Source organism: Natrix helvetica (genome assembly GCF_964273705.1).
Source record: "Natrix helvetica genome assembly, chromosome: 4".
Lineage (NCBI taxonomy): Eukaryota > Metazoa > Chordata > Lepidosauria > Squamata > Natricidae > Natrix > Natrix helvetica.
In genome coordinates, this window is record NC_138550.1 from 145,468,550 (window position 1) to 145,484,221 (window position 15,672).

A 15,672-nucleotide genomic window follows, 5' to 3' on the forward strand; every position below is an offset into this window, starting at 1 on the left:
AATGTTTGAAAATATACGACTTCTATACTATAGAACTGTGATGGTGAACCTATGGCACGTGTGCCACAGTTGGCACATAGAGGCCTCTCTGCAGGCACGCAAGCTGTCACCCTAACTCAGCTCCACTGCGCATGCGTGCACTCCTCCTGCTGGCCAGCTGATTTTCGGGTCTCTGTTGGGTATGCATGCTGGGCGCTGCATGCAGTAGATGCACTCACATGCACAGTGGGAGCACAGGTGGTTGTGCACATATGTGCAGGGATCACGGGGTGCACGGGGCGCACATGGGAGTCACACGTGAATGCATGGGGCAGGGGGGTGTTGCACGTGCATTGCATTATGGATGCACACACGCTTTGGCCCGTAGCTACAAAAAGGTTAACCATCACTACTATAGAAGCTTGATTCCACATATCTATAGCAAACCTACTGTTTTCTTTTAGAAGGTTTTTTTTTTTTTTCAACTCCTTAGTGTAGCGTACAGTCCTTGTAATTCCTGGGGTCTCTCATGCATGTAATGTCCAATCCATCTTAGTTGTCTCAATTAATCAGTTACTACTTGCTATGACTTAAATGTTGTATTATCATTGTAATATATTTAGAAATAGCTATTAAAATGTAAAATATAACACACATCAGGATAGTAATTCTTTTTTTATAATGACAAGAGTTAAATTTAAAATTCCAAAGCAAGATTGCAAGACGTATTCAAATTATGTTGAAAGTACTTTATTGAAATCTCATGAGTGTGTCTGGCAAAGTAGCAAACACCAATACAAGAGTTTAAAATTTTTTCACATCTTTTTTCCAAAAATGTATCAAAATTTATATTTAGAATATTGATACAAAGATTTAAATTATTGACTTGATTCATGGTCAAAGTAATACTTTCAAAATACATAATTATTAAAAAGTGTTACCTATATATAAAATAGAAAATTTAGGGGTAGGGGATGACACACTTCACTCCAAGAAACTTAGAGTCGTTTTAAATTTCTCTTGCTTTTTGCACTTCCCGGAAGAGCATCTTTTTTACTTTGCCGCATAGAAGATAAACTGCTACAATCTCTAGACCCATGGAAGGCACATAGACATAAAACACAAAAATCAAATGCACAATCTTCCCGGCTACAGAGTCCACGTTTTTTTAAGGACTGATATTTAGCAGGACACTGACATCTTGGACAGGGTTTTAAAGCTTCATCGCTGAAAAGAGTTTGCGCAACCTACATCAGGAAAACAAAGTTTAGGTATTGTATGCATGCATTTTCATAGAGCCACTAATTTATTCCCACATTATATATTTTAGGAGCAGAATGCTCAATATATTTCGAAACAAAAAGTAAAAACACTTCATTATACTTGAAAAGATATTAGGGCAAGAGACATAGTTAATGGCATTAACTAGTTATTACCTTTTCAGTAATATTTAACAATAGTCTCAAGTTCATTAAATAATAATGTTCATCACTTAATGTTCTCCAACACCCACAAATATTTTTATCTTTGCTTGCATAATTCAGCAGAGACCATGTCAAATTATATTGTGGAGATTGGTTTGCGTTTTATTCTAAAGTAGATAATTACAGTTACCTACCTTTATATATGTTTCTCGCTTGCTCCTTGATTGAAGATTAGGGCTATACCGTATTGGTGTCAAAGATTCATTGCATGATGAGTGCATTTGTAATACCACAGATTTTGCTTGAGCCTGGACTGGTCGTAGTGCAAATCTAGTCACCATAAATTTACTAGCAACATTTTCTGTGTCCAATAGGCAAACCTTTAAAAGTGACCCAATACTACAAATCATTTATTTTTACAAAAACCAAAATTAATTAGCAATTTACCATTTTATGTCAATCATGCATTTAAATATCCTGTATGTTGTTTGTCTGATAAGTTATAATAAGGTAAGAATTATATGAAAAACTTTCTAATTCATTCAGTTTCAATACTGTAGGGATCTTTAAATTTAATATCCGAACTGAATACTTTCCATGCCCAAATGTTTATTATTTGTCCTTGCATTTCAGCATGATGGCAACCATTTAGAAGTTTGTTCTAGATTATAGAGTTGATAGAGGAAGAGACCTTTGGATCTTCACATTGGCCTATGTTAATGTCTATCTGTTCAATCTTCCAGTTCAGATAGGGGCATAATCTAAAGCAAATTCAACACATTCAACCTATGTGTAACAGATAGGTTATCTTCTATGGTAGCATTCTATGTCTGGGTGCAGTTTAAATGCAATTTTTTTAAAATCACTTCCAACAGAGAAATAAATTAGAAATGCATACATTTATCAAAATATTTTACAATTTTATGATCAGAAAAATATAGAAATGTTCATCTTAATAATTTTTTAAAAAGATGTTTCTTAGATGTTTAGAGTTTAATCATACCAAATGTATGTATTTTAAGATTAATTTTGTTAGATTATATCTAACAAAACAGATATAATCATATGATCAAATCATATGGTTGACACTAGGCATAACCGTAGACATAATTTATACATATAGCAATCAAGGCCTTCATATAACACTTTTTAGTAAAATAGAGAAGGGGTAAACTAGGTTACCTTTTTTAGTCATACTTATGCCACATGCTAACAACAAGAACAATACTGGCCAGTATGCAACAGATGATGCAGCCAAAATCCACTTATTCCAATACTAATATTGTTCTGTTCAAACTACAATTTCTAATATAAGCTTCCAAACTGGTTTATTGTTACCAACATCCCACTAACTCAGAGGTTCAGCAATGTACTGACATGCACTTGATATATATTTGTTATGTTATAATTTTTCTTCAAGTTCAAACCATGTCTTTTCAATTCACTTTCCTGTGTAATTTGTAAGTTACCTTAGCATCTGCTCTTAGCTGTTTTATATACAACTTACGCCTCCGATTTGCATGCTTATCATGTACAACAATTTCCCGCCAGTTTTTGCTTACTTTCCACATACTGAAAGAAAGATTTGTTATCAGTAGCATTTCAACATTATGCAACAATTGAATGAATTGCTTCATTCCTAATACACTGTAGGCATAAGTGTATAATTCAGGTATACACTGTTCCTAATATACTGACAAGTGACAGAACTACACTGGAGGTTATCATTAAGAACAAACTGAATCAAGACAATATATGTTCATCAAATTATTGAAATATTTATAGCTTAATCATTTGCAACAATTCACACCATTTACTATGGAGAAACAAATGCTAGTATTAAATATTCAATTCCTAATATGTGCAATTAATACATATGATATTGACATTCTTCATTCCTCAGCCTAACATGAAACACATGGAAAATACTTTTCCATACATAATTGTCCAATTCCAAAACTTATTTAATGAAAGTACTACCATGTCAGAAATTACATAACACAAAGCAAAAAGAAAAGTTGGAATACAAGTGAAAACTACCACAAGATGTTGAAAAGTGGAGTGTTCTTATCCAGGTTTCCATTTACCATAGTGGAACACCTACCTGTTTTTTAATCAATAGCAGCAAATATTCCACACCAAGCTATGTCTTCAAATTTGATTTTTGTAATTTTTTTTCTAAATGTTTTGTTGGTGCTATTAGCTTCTACAAATTTTGCAGATTTTCAAATCAGGGCACATTTATTTTGTATACTGCAATTAGGCTACATGAGCATAGGCACTCAGAGAGCTAGGTTTATTATTAGTCTATGTGATTTCAATGTAGCTATGTTTATATAAGAAAGTAAACCGTATTGGGGACATTCATCCAATGTTTATAATTTTGCAAATATATATTTCTTACCTGCATAAGCTTTCCACAGTCAAGATGTCTAAAACAGTAGCAAGAATATGTTTTAAGTCTCTGTCTTTTAATTCTGTTAAGATATCTAATTTTTCTATTCCCATTTTCTTGCCAATTAGTTGAGCAACAATATATTTTAACACAGATAAATTATCACCATCAAGTTTCTTCAGTAGATCTTTTTTGTCTGTTCTTTTATTTCTGGTTTGTGTAAAGATCTCATGAATGACTTGCAAAGCTGGGGTATTTGAGAGATTTCCAAAATTTGGAGCCACACATTTACTTTCATCTTCTTTAAAAACCAATTCATTGTCTTCATTGATAAAATCATATTTTTGTGTGGGGTTTGAATTAGCGTTGGTATTGTAATCTTCCTCTTTTTCTGATTGTGACCCACGTTCTGAAAGAGTGGATAATCTTCTTGAGCGCTGTAGTTTTTTTACCTTTCTTTTAGAATTTAGATTCCTGGAAGATTCATTATGATTTTGAAGTAATTCTTGGAAGGATCCCTCATGATCTGAAAAGGAATCTTCTGATTTATTAGACCCAAGTGAATTATAGCTACTGGTATCAGGAGTTAGCAAACTCAAGTCGCTTATTTCTTTAACAGATGGTGTATTTGTTTCAGATGTACTAAGGTTAAATCTTTCAACAAGATTGTTGATGGGTGTGATAAATTTGTCATCACTTACAGTAGATAATGAAGGTTGAGAAGTTCTTATTAACCCCGAACTCTGATTACTAATATATATATGCATACTGTCAGTTAAAACATTAGGAGTGATTGTAAAGGATTTGGACTGGATTGGTGATAAACCACCTGGTTCTGACAAGCTGCCTTTAGGTTTTGAATCATCTATTGTAGAAGTCCTTTGCTGGGAGAATATAAACCTCAGTTTCTGACAGTCAGAATTAGATTCTTCAATTTTTAGTGTGCTAGTAGCCAAAGGCTTATAGCTTTTCTCTTTTGGAGAATCCAAAGCATGCTTTGATATCCTTTCATCAAAACTAAGGAAATGAGATAAACATGTTTTTTGGTTATTATTCGCTGAAGATGATAGTTGGTTTTCAGAACATCCCAATGTACCAACAGATGCTGCTTTTGACACAAGTAACCTTCTGCGAAGTGTTGAGTCTTTTTTAGCAACTTTGGGTGTTTCACAATAGTTCCTAGGTATATTAGCATCCTTTCCTTCTGATAAAATAGCATTATGTTTAATGGGAGACAAAACTGAAGTGCACAAGCTACTAGAATGCAAATATTTAGAATATTCTGTTTCATTTTGTTCTCCTTTGCATTCTGCATCAGCATAGTAAAAACTTGGGTCCTTGATTGATTCATTGTATCCACTGTCATGAAATATGGAAGGAGAGCATGCATCTTTAAAACTGCAGTATCTTGCACTATTTCCAGGAGAGGTCAGTCTACCCCTTTTAAAAATATTAGATAGAATTGAATGGGTTTCTGACATCTTGTGTTTGGAACTGATTATCCTCTGCAAAATAAAAAAATAGTATTTTACATCAGAAATCAATAGCATATTTTTATTTATAATTTTATGTATCTTTTAAGGCTTTTAAAAAGAGGCTTTTTGTCTGTAATGGTACAAAATTTCCTGCTTGTGCAGAGGGTTGGACTAGAAGACCTGCAAGGTCCCTTCCATCTCTGTTATTCTGTTATTTAAGAATTTAATATTCTTTGGTATATTCATGGAAATACATTAACCAAAGAACTCAGTCATCACACTTTGTGTCAGCTTTATATTATATTAAGATATTTGTGTTCTGTATTTGGTATTATCAGTTATTATTTGAAAAAGCACCATGCTATGTTTTGTTTATTAATTTCTATCCAGTTTTCTATCCTTAATAACTCTGGAATAACTTGGTAATTTCTGATTTGTATCCATGAATAAATTGGAAGCTGATAAAAAGTGAAGATCAAACTTTAGCAAAATTAGATCTTAACAGTTTTGTTTTATTCCTTGGAATAGCTTACCATATGTAAAATTCGCATAGTAACGTTTTAATTAAAAATAACTTTAAAATGCTTGAGTTAAATGTTGCATTTCTATGTAAAAGAAGCTATACGTAACATGTTGAAGGATATTTTTGTATTTTTTAAAATAAAGTTGCTATAATTTCATTTTCTTCCCTTTTTTCTTTAGAAGTTTAAGATGGAGCATACGGGCTCTCCCAGGTGTTATGTCCAAATCATCAAATGAACTCTATTGTCAGTAGATTCAATAGTGTTGGCTTTCTTGCCATCATCCCCTACTGTCCTTCATTGGCTTTTAAAATAATATAATATTGTACTTAATGTTTTTATTAAAGTATCAAAGAAGCTTTGATTCTAAATATTCTCAGGTTCATATACTATATTAATCTGGTCCATTCATATTTATACATTCCAAAATGTTGTAATTTATAGCCTGCTTGGTTACTGAATTATGAGTACTTATAACTTTTCTAACACATTGCATCTTTAGTTTCTTCTGAAAGGAAAGTTATTTTGACACAAAATTGTAAGAAGCTAACTCAGAGGATAAAGAGAAGATTCAAAAATATTCAGACAAGCTTGAACATTGGAGCGAAATGAACAGGATGAAACTTAATAGGTAAAGAAACAGAAACATTCCTTAAGTTCTGGGAGATGCAGGTAGTCCTTGATTTATGAACAAAATTAAGCCCAAAATTTTCATTGATAAGCAAGACAGTTGTTTGGCCAATTTTACAACCTTTCTTGCCACAGTTGTTAAGTGAATCACTGCAGTTTTTAGTTAATGATATGCTTGTTAAATGAATCTGACTTCCCCATTGTCTTTGCTTGTCAAAAAGTCACAAAAGGTGACCGCATGAACCCGGGACATTGCAACTGTCATAAATGCATGCCAGTTGCCAAGCATCCAACTTTTGATCATGTGATCACGGGGATGCTACAACAGTTGTGTGAAAAATGGTAATAAGTTGCTGTTTTCAATTGGTCACTAAACAAATGGTTGTAATTCAAAGACTACCTGTATTATAGCCTATCTCAATAAACACAGTCTGGTGAGAGAGAAGTTCCCTGAAGATGGACTCCAGCATGAGTCCAAAAGCTCAGAAGACTAAACTTCTGGTACTGGTGACTGACACACATAGGATCATGCAACACCCTGAGACATATATATTTGCCTTCGTTTGTATTTAAATAAAGTATAATACTAGTCTTTATGTAGAGTGTGTTTCGAGATCTAGTCTATCCTGAAGAACTGATATAACAGAAGCTTAGAGTCCTGAGTATAGAAAAAAAAAACTGCCCCATTCTGTCTTGGTCAGGGCTGACATTCAATACTGTGCCTAGTTTTATTTTTAAAAGGACATTGACAAGCTACAATGAGTTGAGAGAAGGATTGTCAAGATGGTGATAGGTACCAAGTCCTGTGAGGAACAGTTAAAATAACTATGTTTATTTAGCCTGCAGAAGACAAGATTGACAGAAATAAAATTGATAGCAGTCTTCAGATGGTTATACAATGGTTATATAAAGAGACAATGGAGGACAGAGGAGAACAGAGCTAAAACCAATTATAGAAAAGAAGAATTAGATTTATTAAGAGGCATTGCTTAACAACAGGAGCTGTCAGCCAGTGAAATAAGTTGCCTCAAGTGATACGTTGCTTTGAAAGGTAGTCTTCAAACAAAGGCTTGATAGGTAGGCCTACCCCAAAAAGAGGGTTGGATTATCTTTGAGGTCCCTTCCAAATTCTCAGATTCTATGATAACTCTGTAGCATAACTCATTCTCTTTCTTTCTCTCAGTCCATCCATCCATTCTAAGAGAGGACTATTTAATTATAAATCCATGTTTTTGTTTTCGGAAATAAATATAGTACATTCAAAACAGAAAACTTCATTTAGCAATTGGTTTATGTAAGCTGTTGATTTTAAATCAACAAGATTTTCAGTCTCTCAAATGTCGGCATATCTAATAGAATTGTTTATTTAAACAGATGACTAACATGACAGTTCAAAATCTACTCAGTTTTAAAAGTGGTTTGTAATACAGCATTCAGACAGAATCACCAAAGAGTTTAGTTTCTGGACATTGTCTGCATGGAGGGAGATCCATATGGATCTTCAAAAATTCGGTACTTACTCTGGTGGATTCACAAGGCGACTGCGGGTAACACAAAAATTCCACAATTGTGCAGGCATTACCCAAGATGCTGAGGAACAGAAACATTTTACATTTACAAAATATAACAAAGATATTTCAGTACTTCAGCAGCATATACAGGTAGGCCTCGACTTACAACTGTTCATTTAGTGACTATTCAAAGTTACAGCACTGAAAAAAGTGACTTAAGACCGGTTTTCACTTATGACCATTGCAGCATCCCCATGGTCACATGATCAAAATTCAGATGCTTGGCAACTGGTTCATATTTATGATGGTTACCGTGTCCTGGAGTCATGTGATCACTGTGCAACCTTCTGACATTTTGCAACCTTCTGACAGTAGACAGGCAAAGTCAATGGAGGAAGCCAGATTCACTTAACAACCATATTACTAACTTAACACCTGCATGATTCACTTAACAACTGCAACAAGAAAGGTCGTAGAGCGGGGCAAAATTCACTTAACTGTCTTACTGCACAAAATAACATTTTAGGTTCAATTGTGATCATAGGTTCAGGACTACCTGTCTCCTATTAGAACCCAACAAATGATCATCACGAAGGGAGGACTGTAACATCTTTGATCTTTTTGCAATTGCTTAGAAAATGGCGAGAATTAATATTCTACTTGGTTCTAGTTTGAAATGAACAGCTATCAGTAATAAAGTTTAGCAGGGAATGGCATACACTACTGAAAACATATCGTCCCCTACAACCCTTGGTAGAAGTTGTGGAATATATTTAAGGCAAGTTAAATATTAATAATTAATTTAATATATGTTGCCTGCACTGGATGTTTGCATAAGCTGTGGAATAAGGAACATTTCTAATACAGATGCATCTATGTTCACCTGCAACATTTTACCTCAGATACATTAACAGCAGCCATCTTAAGCATGTCTACTCAGATGTAACACCCTTATTTTCCCCTCAAGTTCCAGATTAGTGTGTAGAGCACCTCAATCCTAAATTACTCCAAACATCTCTCCTCCCAGTGTATAAAGTCAATTTCATTCCCAATTTCATGTCTTGGGTGTTGGCCGTTTGAAATTTCCTCCACCAGACCAGGTAACAGACCTCACTTACCTAGTCAGTCTGAAAGGCAAAAGTTCCTTCAGGTGAAGTTTTCTGCATATTTAATTCGGAATGGAGGAGGAGGAGGAGGAGAGATGAAAGGCAAGGGGGGAGGAGGAGAAATCCCTACCCTTTTCCCCAGTGTATCCCTCAGCAATATGCTTAAAGCCCTCAATGGCAGGTAACTAATTCACGTCCAGGTCTGCTCAACCTACCACTTTGCACCCCACCTTTTGCAGGTGGGGGGTTACACTCTTGCCATTTTCTCTGGGACAGAAAGAGACGCGGGATTTATTCCCCGGAGAGTGAGGGGCAAAGAGAGCCCCCCCAATCCTCCTTCGGCCAAGGTGGGCGAGGAAAGCAGGAGGAGCGGACTATGACCAACGGAGAGCCAGGGAGACTGGGGGAAGCAATGCGAGCGCCGCCCCGGAGATTTAGAGGAGCGCTCTTTGGCAGCTCAGAGCCGGGTCAGCTGTGTCTCTTGTCTGTCTGCCTCTCTCTCTCTCTGCCTGAGACCGCCGAGGAAGGAGCCGCCGGCTGCTCGCGTGCATCAGCTGAGGTTTCCCTCGCTTCGGTTTGAACTACCCGCCTTTCCCAACTGTTGTAGCTCCCCCCCGCCAGCTCCCAAGGAGGGAGGCTCGGATAACCCTCAGGCGCACGAGCGTCGCGGTTCGGCGAAAGGGAGGCGGAAGAGCGGGCGCGACGCTGCAGCTTTAAACAGAATGACAGACTTGGAAGGGACCTTGGAGGTCTTCTAGTCCAACCCCTGCACAAGCAGGAAACCCTATATACTATTTCTGCACAAGGCTGATTGAGTGGCTGGGCAAAACAAGGCAGCTGCTGCGGCGGGAGGCTTTTTGCGAAAGGCGGTTAAACCAGCATGAAGGTTGGCTTCCTTTGGACAGGTTTCATCCCTTCTCTCTCCATCTCCGCCCAAGTCCATCTCTACCGTAATTCTGCTCCGGGCTTTGCTGGATGCATTATTTAGCCGCTCCCGTTAGGACGCTTCCTGTGTTTTGTTTGTATGTTTGTTTTTTAAACTCTGTATAAAAATCTGTTTATGTTTAAGTAGGGAAGCGGAGTCCCTGCTCCTCGCCATCGCAATTCACGCTGAAGTCGATTGGAATTCTCATTCACTCTGTATGGAAAAGGTCTCGTTTCACAATGTTCCAAAAGAATTCGCAATGTGTGAAATTGATACGAGAATGAAAGGTCTTGTCACACGGCTTTTATTTAAGACACTTAAGATAAGTCCCATGCGGTCTCCCTTCTCCCGCTGGGAATCAATATTTATATTGATTAATTGTACAGACTGGTTGTAAAGGTAGCGTGCGTTAGCATGCGTAATACATGCTTAACTATAGTCCCTTGACTCATGGTGTATTCACCCACTTTTCTGAATGCCAAGGACATATTGAATCATAAATGAACAAGGGTATGTTTGCTAACCTATTAGGCTAAAATGTAGTTAGCTAAAGTTCAATAAGTCATGTAAAAACACCTGTAAGAACACCTTCCTCTATGAATAGAATGCTTATTACTCTGAATGGTGGTTGGATTTAGCCATTATGAAGCCCAGGACTACAGATATTTACTAAACACGTTTGTGGTATTCTTCGGAGCTTGTACAGCATTCGGAAGGATTATATATTAAACTGAAAGAAAGAAAAAGAATTTTCCTTATAACAAGGGAGGCACAACTTCCATGTTACACAATTTGGTTTAGGTTAAATAATGTGAACCTAGTCATTGTGGCTTGTAAACTGTGGCCAACTATTTTTTAAATAAACTTTGGTTAAACAAAGAGTTTTTAATATGTGAATTTAATCACAGTATTTTCAAATATGGCTACTCAAACTTATGAGTTTGTCCCATTGCGTTCAATGAATGTGCTCTCAGTCCAGTGCTGTGACTTGATGAGACTTGTCCATACTATATTTTTTATTTAGCAGTGAGGAAAAGCATTTTGTAGATCTTCAGATCCTTTCTTTTGAAACCAACATGTAGCTATAATAAATACTATTCAGATATGGGTGTTGGCATTAGAAGCTGTTCTAAATATATTCTGAACCTTCCAGCTCCCTAAAGTCCTTTCAGGACCTCCTTAAACATTTTGTTTTCATTGTATATTGAAAAAGAGAAATCTCTCCCCGCCCTCGTTTATTAAACTAGACTAGTAATATATGTAAATTCATAAAACATTATACAATGACATCAAGAATAACTCAATTTATGTAACTGAAATCCCCTGCATTATAGCTCTAGATCGCTTTCTCACAAAGGCGACGGAGGTTTAATTACGTCATCAACGTGCGCCACAGAGTCGTGCGTGAGAGATATATCCTGTAAGGAGAAGAGGCCGTCATAGGTTTATTTTGAAGAAACCGCTTCGCTTGAGCAAGTCTAGCCCCATTTTTTTTATTCCTTACCAATATTTTTCCTCAATTCACATTTCCTTTTGACGCTCCGAGTAAAACCTCATAGATCAAGCCACGACCGGTAAGTCGTGGGATGGGGTAATTTGCATTTGCGTTGTTTCCAATACCTTAACGAGCTCTTTTGTATCATTTTCTTTTAAATTTAGCTCAACTGAGATTGATTTATGGAGGGAAATTATGTAACCTCAACGTGCTGGCTTTCTTTTACAACAGGATATGGAAACTGAAGAAGATGCTCCCCCTCCAAAGCAGCAACCTATGGTATACATCTGTGGAGGCAAGTAAAGTCATAGCACACAGAGAATAAAGCTGTTAAAGGGATAGGGTTGCGGTGGGGTTGTTAACAAGACTTTCATATTAAAAATGTTACGGTTATTTTTCCTATTGATTTGAGTCCTAAGTTTTTTTTAAAGCATGACCCTGAACAGTGCTATAGATTTAAATAGAATGTGTGTTAGTTAAAAATCACTAGTTAAACTTCTTCATTCTGAAGAAGGAGGAAAGAAACTAGATGTTATAGCTACTATGGGTTTGCTTCTTCCCTGTAATTATTCTGTGAAAAAGAATATGAGATAATCTAGTATAATTTTTTTTACTAGGGAGAGAAGTTCTTATGTATATCACTGAAGAGTAGTCAAAAAGTTAGTTAGCAAAATTTATTTATTTCCAATAAAATCTGTGGTTTTGTTTATGTCCTAATGCTTAATTTAATTTTTTATTTTATCACTTATTTTACCTCTTATTGATTGTCATTGTTTTCAGATTGTCACAAAGAAAATGAGATAAAAGCAAGAGATCCTATCAGATGCAGAGAGTGTGGTTACAGAATAATGTATAAGAAAAGAACAAAAAGATGTATCCTTATAGTTGAGCATCTTAATTTGTGTTTTTATCTCTTCTAGTATCTCATTCAGTGATGTCATTTTATACTTACACAGTGATTTGCCAACGAGCCTGTTTTATTTCATACTGGTGTACCATACAGGTAGTCCATAATTGTGCCCAAAATTTATGTTGCTAAAAGTTGTTAAATGAGTTTTGCACCATTTTATGACCTTACTTGCCACAGTTCACTGTAATTGCTAACTTAGTAACACAGTTGTTAGGGTTAGTGTCTGGCTTCCCCCTTGACTTTGCTTCACAGAAATTTACAAAAGATGGTAACATGGGACAGTGCAACCATCATAAATATAAGTAAGCTGCCAAGAATCCAAATTCTGATTCTTTGATCATGGATTGCTGCAGGGGCCATTAGTGTAAAAAACAATCATAAATCACTTTTTTCAGTGCTGCTGTAACTTTAAACAGTCACTAATTAAACTGCTGTAAGTCAAGGGTTACCTGTATATTAGTTAGATGAAGCATAAAATTGGGATAGTATTAAAAGCTCCTTAAGATGATCTATAAAATGAAATCCCAGAATTTACTATTACACTATTAGATATGCAGATATTTGATCTGATTTAGAAATACTTTAAAGCAGGCTTGCCACAGCTTAAAGTATATAACATACTTCGTAACCTATTTTCTCAAGTGACATTGTAAGTGTGACTAGTGAAAGCAGCATCTGTCACACTTAATTGTGCCAGCATTTGCTGTCCCAATTTAATGTTTCCTTTCAAAACATTTTTAAATCCATTTCTCTTCAGGCTTCCAGCCACCTAAGAGAGGAGTACATTCAAAACAGTCTGGTCAGGGAGTTTTTACACGCAGGACACCCATTTTTCCTTACAGTGCCTGAAAATTCTAATAGATGTTGACTTGGGCTTTTATTTATTCATAATAATTGTAGATAGCATAGTTGTGAGATTCTTGTAGAAAATAGAAACTACAGATTAAAACAACTTAATAAATACATACACAATAGATCTCAACAATTGCTTTGTTCAAAAATACAATAGAATAAAATTATTTTAACTATTTTGCAGAATGCAAGGAAGGAAATTTCTACTTATACTTTCAGGGGAATCAAATTCACAGCATTGGGCCACTGTCTCATCCAAGCCCTATGTATTTCTCATGTAATGGAAACTTTCAGAAACTTTTTTGAGATAGGTTGCATGGGCAGAATCTAAACTGATAGTTTTTAGATCTGATTTAGAAAATACTTGATTATTTGCCAGCTTTATCCCTTAGTGAAAAAGAGCAATAGGAAGGATTATAAGTAAGAATGCATGAGTAGGCCTCCATTAGGAATAAGTTTGTGAACTATGAGAAAATATATATGTGACAGAAGATCAGCTAAGGATAACTACTCTTATTTATACAATGCAAATTATAAAATTATTTGTCTAATTTTTATTACAGTTGTCATTTTTCATATTTTCCAGTCAATTGTTTCCTTAACTGTGTCACAGTAGTTGTATTTGATGCCCGATGAAGAGAACAGAAGATGCATCTAATTGATCTGAATTCATGTCCATTCTGTGTTGATTTTATTTAAGCAAATACTCCAATTTTGGTTCTTGCAATAAAATTTTATTTCAAGCACTTTGTTGACTCTGTTTATAGAAGCAACATTTGATTAGAGTTAAACCTACATGTTAGAGGATTGTTGTACTATTTAATGTAAATTATTCTATCTAATTAAAATTACCATATTATTTTTGGTTTGGAATGAAATAGGGAAGGTTTGGAGGAATGAAGTAGTTCGGGATTGGATCATTAACAATGGTTCACTCTTGTTAATGATCCAATCCCGAACTACTTCATTCCTCCAAACCTTCCCTATTTAACAATGGTTCACTCTTTGAACTCAGCTTATGCTAGAACACACAACGTACCCAGGGAAGTACACATTAAATTCCTCAGAAAAAGTACAAGTGATGAAATTCTGAGTGCACAAAGGGGGCAAGCTTTGAAATACCAAGATAGGGAAATAACCATCCTGAAACAGATCCCCAAGAAAGTGAGGGAGAAAAGAAAAAGCTATTCGCAATTGGCGAAGAAACTATACCAGAAGGGGGTCTGGTTCAGATGGCTAATGCCTGAAGGTATGCTAATATTCTGGGAGGACACTAGAGTTAGAATTAATACACCCATAGAGACGCAGGCCTTTATGGAAAAAAATAAAGCTCTCCTAGAAAAACCAGATGATTCTACAATAGACATACAGGACACGGGAGGGGCCGGAGCTCTGGCGGGGGGGGGGAGAGATGGGGCAATACCAAGAAAACTCAGATCACAAAAATGAATAAGAAAATCTGTTTGACATAAATGGTTCGAAATTAATTGAATTCATATGCTGACTATATATTACTATTTAGCAATGAATTTTGTGTAAATGTATTTTATGAGTATGGAGGGAGGGGGCACCTACCGCACTTCGCAACTGCCAAAATTTGTAACCATTCCTCTACCTTTTTCCCTATTAATTTTTAAAAAACCAATAAAACTTTGTTTAAAAAAACAACAATGGTTCACTCTTCTAGCTTTAAGCATTAAGCTCACTAATAAATGCCCAATCATTTACTTTTAGCTTTATCTCGCTGACTAGTTAAAAATATAACAATATATGCCAAATACTCCCTGCCCCCCATGTTCCAGTGTTGGGAAAACAATATGCAAAGTACAGAAAAAGTAATATATCAGTTTAATATGTGTACATTCCAAATCTTTGATTTCTTGGAAAATGAAGGCTAAAATGACAAGAATTTTATAAGTGAAAACTCCTTTGCAGACATTTGGCTTGATTTTTATGTTTTTTTTTAAAATTACAATAAAAGAGCCTCTTCCCTTATGTTTAACTTTATTGAAGCTTGAAATATTTGCATACTTTAGTTTCAAATGGACAATCAGTCTTACGGTTCTAAGTGAAGAGATGACATAGAGAATACTTGTTGAAAGAAATTGGGTCTGATACTATATCATACTTTTTCATTAAGGAGATGGAAGAATTCTGAATCTAATTTTCCACCCGCTTTACATTTATATGAAACCTGGTTATCTTTCTTGGATCTACTAAGGATAACAAGGCCATTCCAAGCTATGTTCTGTTGTGCTGAACCACGCAATTTGCTGGTGAGCCCATTTTTTTCTTGTTCCGTTCCTTTGCTAAGCTGCTTTGCGTGGAAGGAGAAACGGAAAAGAATATGCAAGCTCAGTAAAATATTCAATCGATTCCTTCTGTATCGGATATCATGCCCTTCCAGTGGTTTTAAATGGGGGGGAGCGGGTTCTCTCCCACGCGGCGT

The 15,672-nt window shown here is 35.7% G+C and overlaps 2 protein-coding genes across 8 annotated transcripts; one reads left to right on the forward strand and one right to left on the reverse strand.

The window, feature by feature from the left end:
* Nucleotides 1-707: 707 nt before the first annotated feature.
* Nucleotides 708-9,185, reverse strand: FBXO43 (F-box protein 43). 3 transcript variants are annotated; one of them, XM_081951183.1, is made up of 6 exons: nucleotides 9,054-9,185; nucleotides 7,945-8,014; nucleotides 3,808-5,303; nucleotides 2,873-2,975; nucleotides 1,598-1,783; nucleotides 708-1,226 (listed from the first exon to the last, which is right to left on the reverse strand). In XM_081951183.1, the coding sequence occupies exons 3-6, from the start codon at nucleotides 5,277-5,279 to the stop codon at nucleotides 978-980; spliced, it is 2,010 nt and encodes a 669-aa protein (XP_081807309.1). In that variant the 5' UTR covers nucleotides 5,280-5,303; nucleotides 7,945-8,014; nucleotides 9,054-9,185; the 3' UTR covers nucleotides 708-977. The 3 variants fall into 3 exon arrangements, with proteins under 3 accessions (XP_081807309.1, XP_081807308.1, XP_081807310.1); XM_081951182.1 differs by lacking the exon at nucleotides 7,945-8,014 and having other exon boundaries at nucleotides 9,054-9,183; XM_081951184.1 differs by lacking the exons at nucleotides 7,945-8,014; nucleotides 9,054-9,185 and adding an exon at nucleotides 7,512-7,615.
* POLR2K (RNA polymerase II, I and III subunit K) lies at nucleotides 8,954-13,969 on the forward strand. Of its 5 annotated transcripts, none has more exons than XM_081951198.1 (4): nucleotides 8,954-9,035; nucleotides 11,693-11,756; nucleotides 12,242-12,334; nucleotides 13,837-13,969. In XM_081951198.1, the coding sequence occupies exons 2-4, from the start codon at nucleotides 11,696-11,698 to the stop codon at nucleotides 13,857-13,859; spliced, it is 177 nt and encodes a 58-aa protein (XP_081807324.1). In that variant the 5' UTR covers nucleotides 8,954-9,035; nucleotides 11,693-11,695; the 3' UTR covers nucleotides 13,860-13,969. The 5 variants fall into 5 exon arrangements, with proteins under 5 accessions (XP_081807324.1, XP_081807323.1, XP_081807321.1 ...); XM_081951197.1 differs by lacking the exon at nucleotides 8,954-9,035 and adding an exon at nucleotides 9,119-9,222; XM_081951195.1 differs by lacking the exon at nucleotides 8,954-9,035 and adding an exon at nucleotides 9,234-9,927.
* The last annotated feature ends 1,703 nt before the right edge of the window (nucleotides 13,970-15,672 follow it).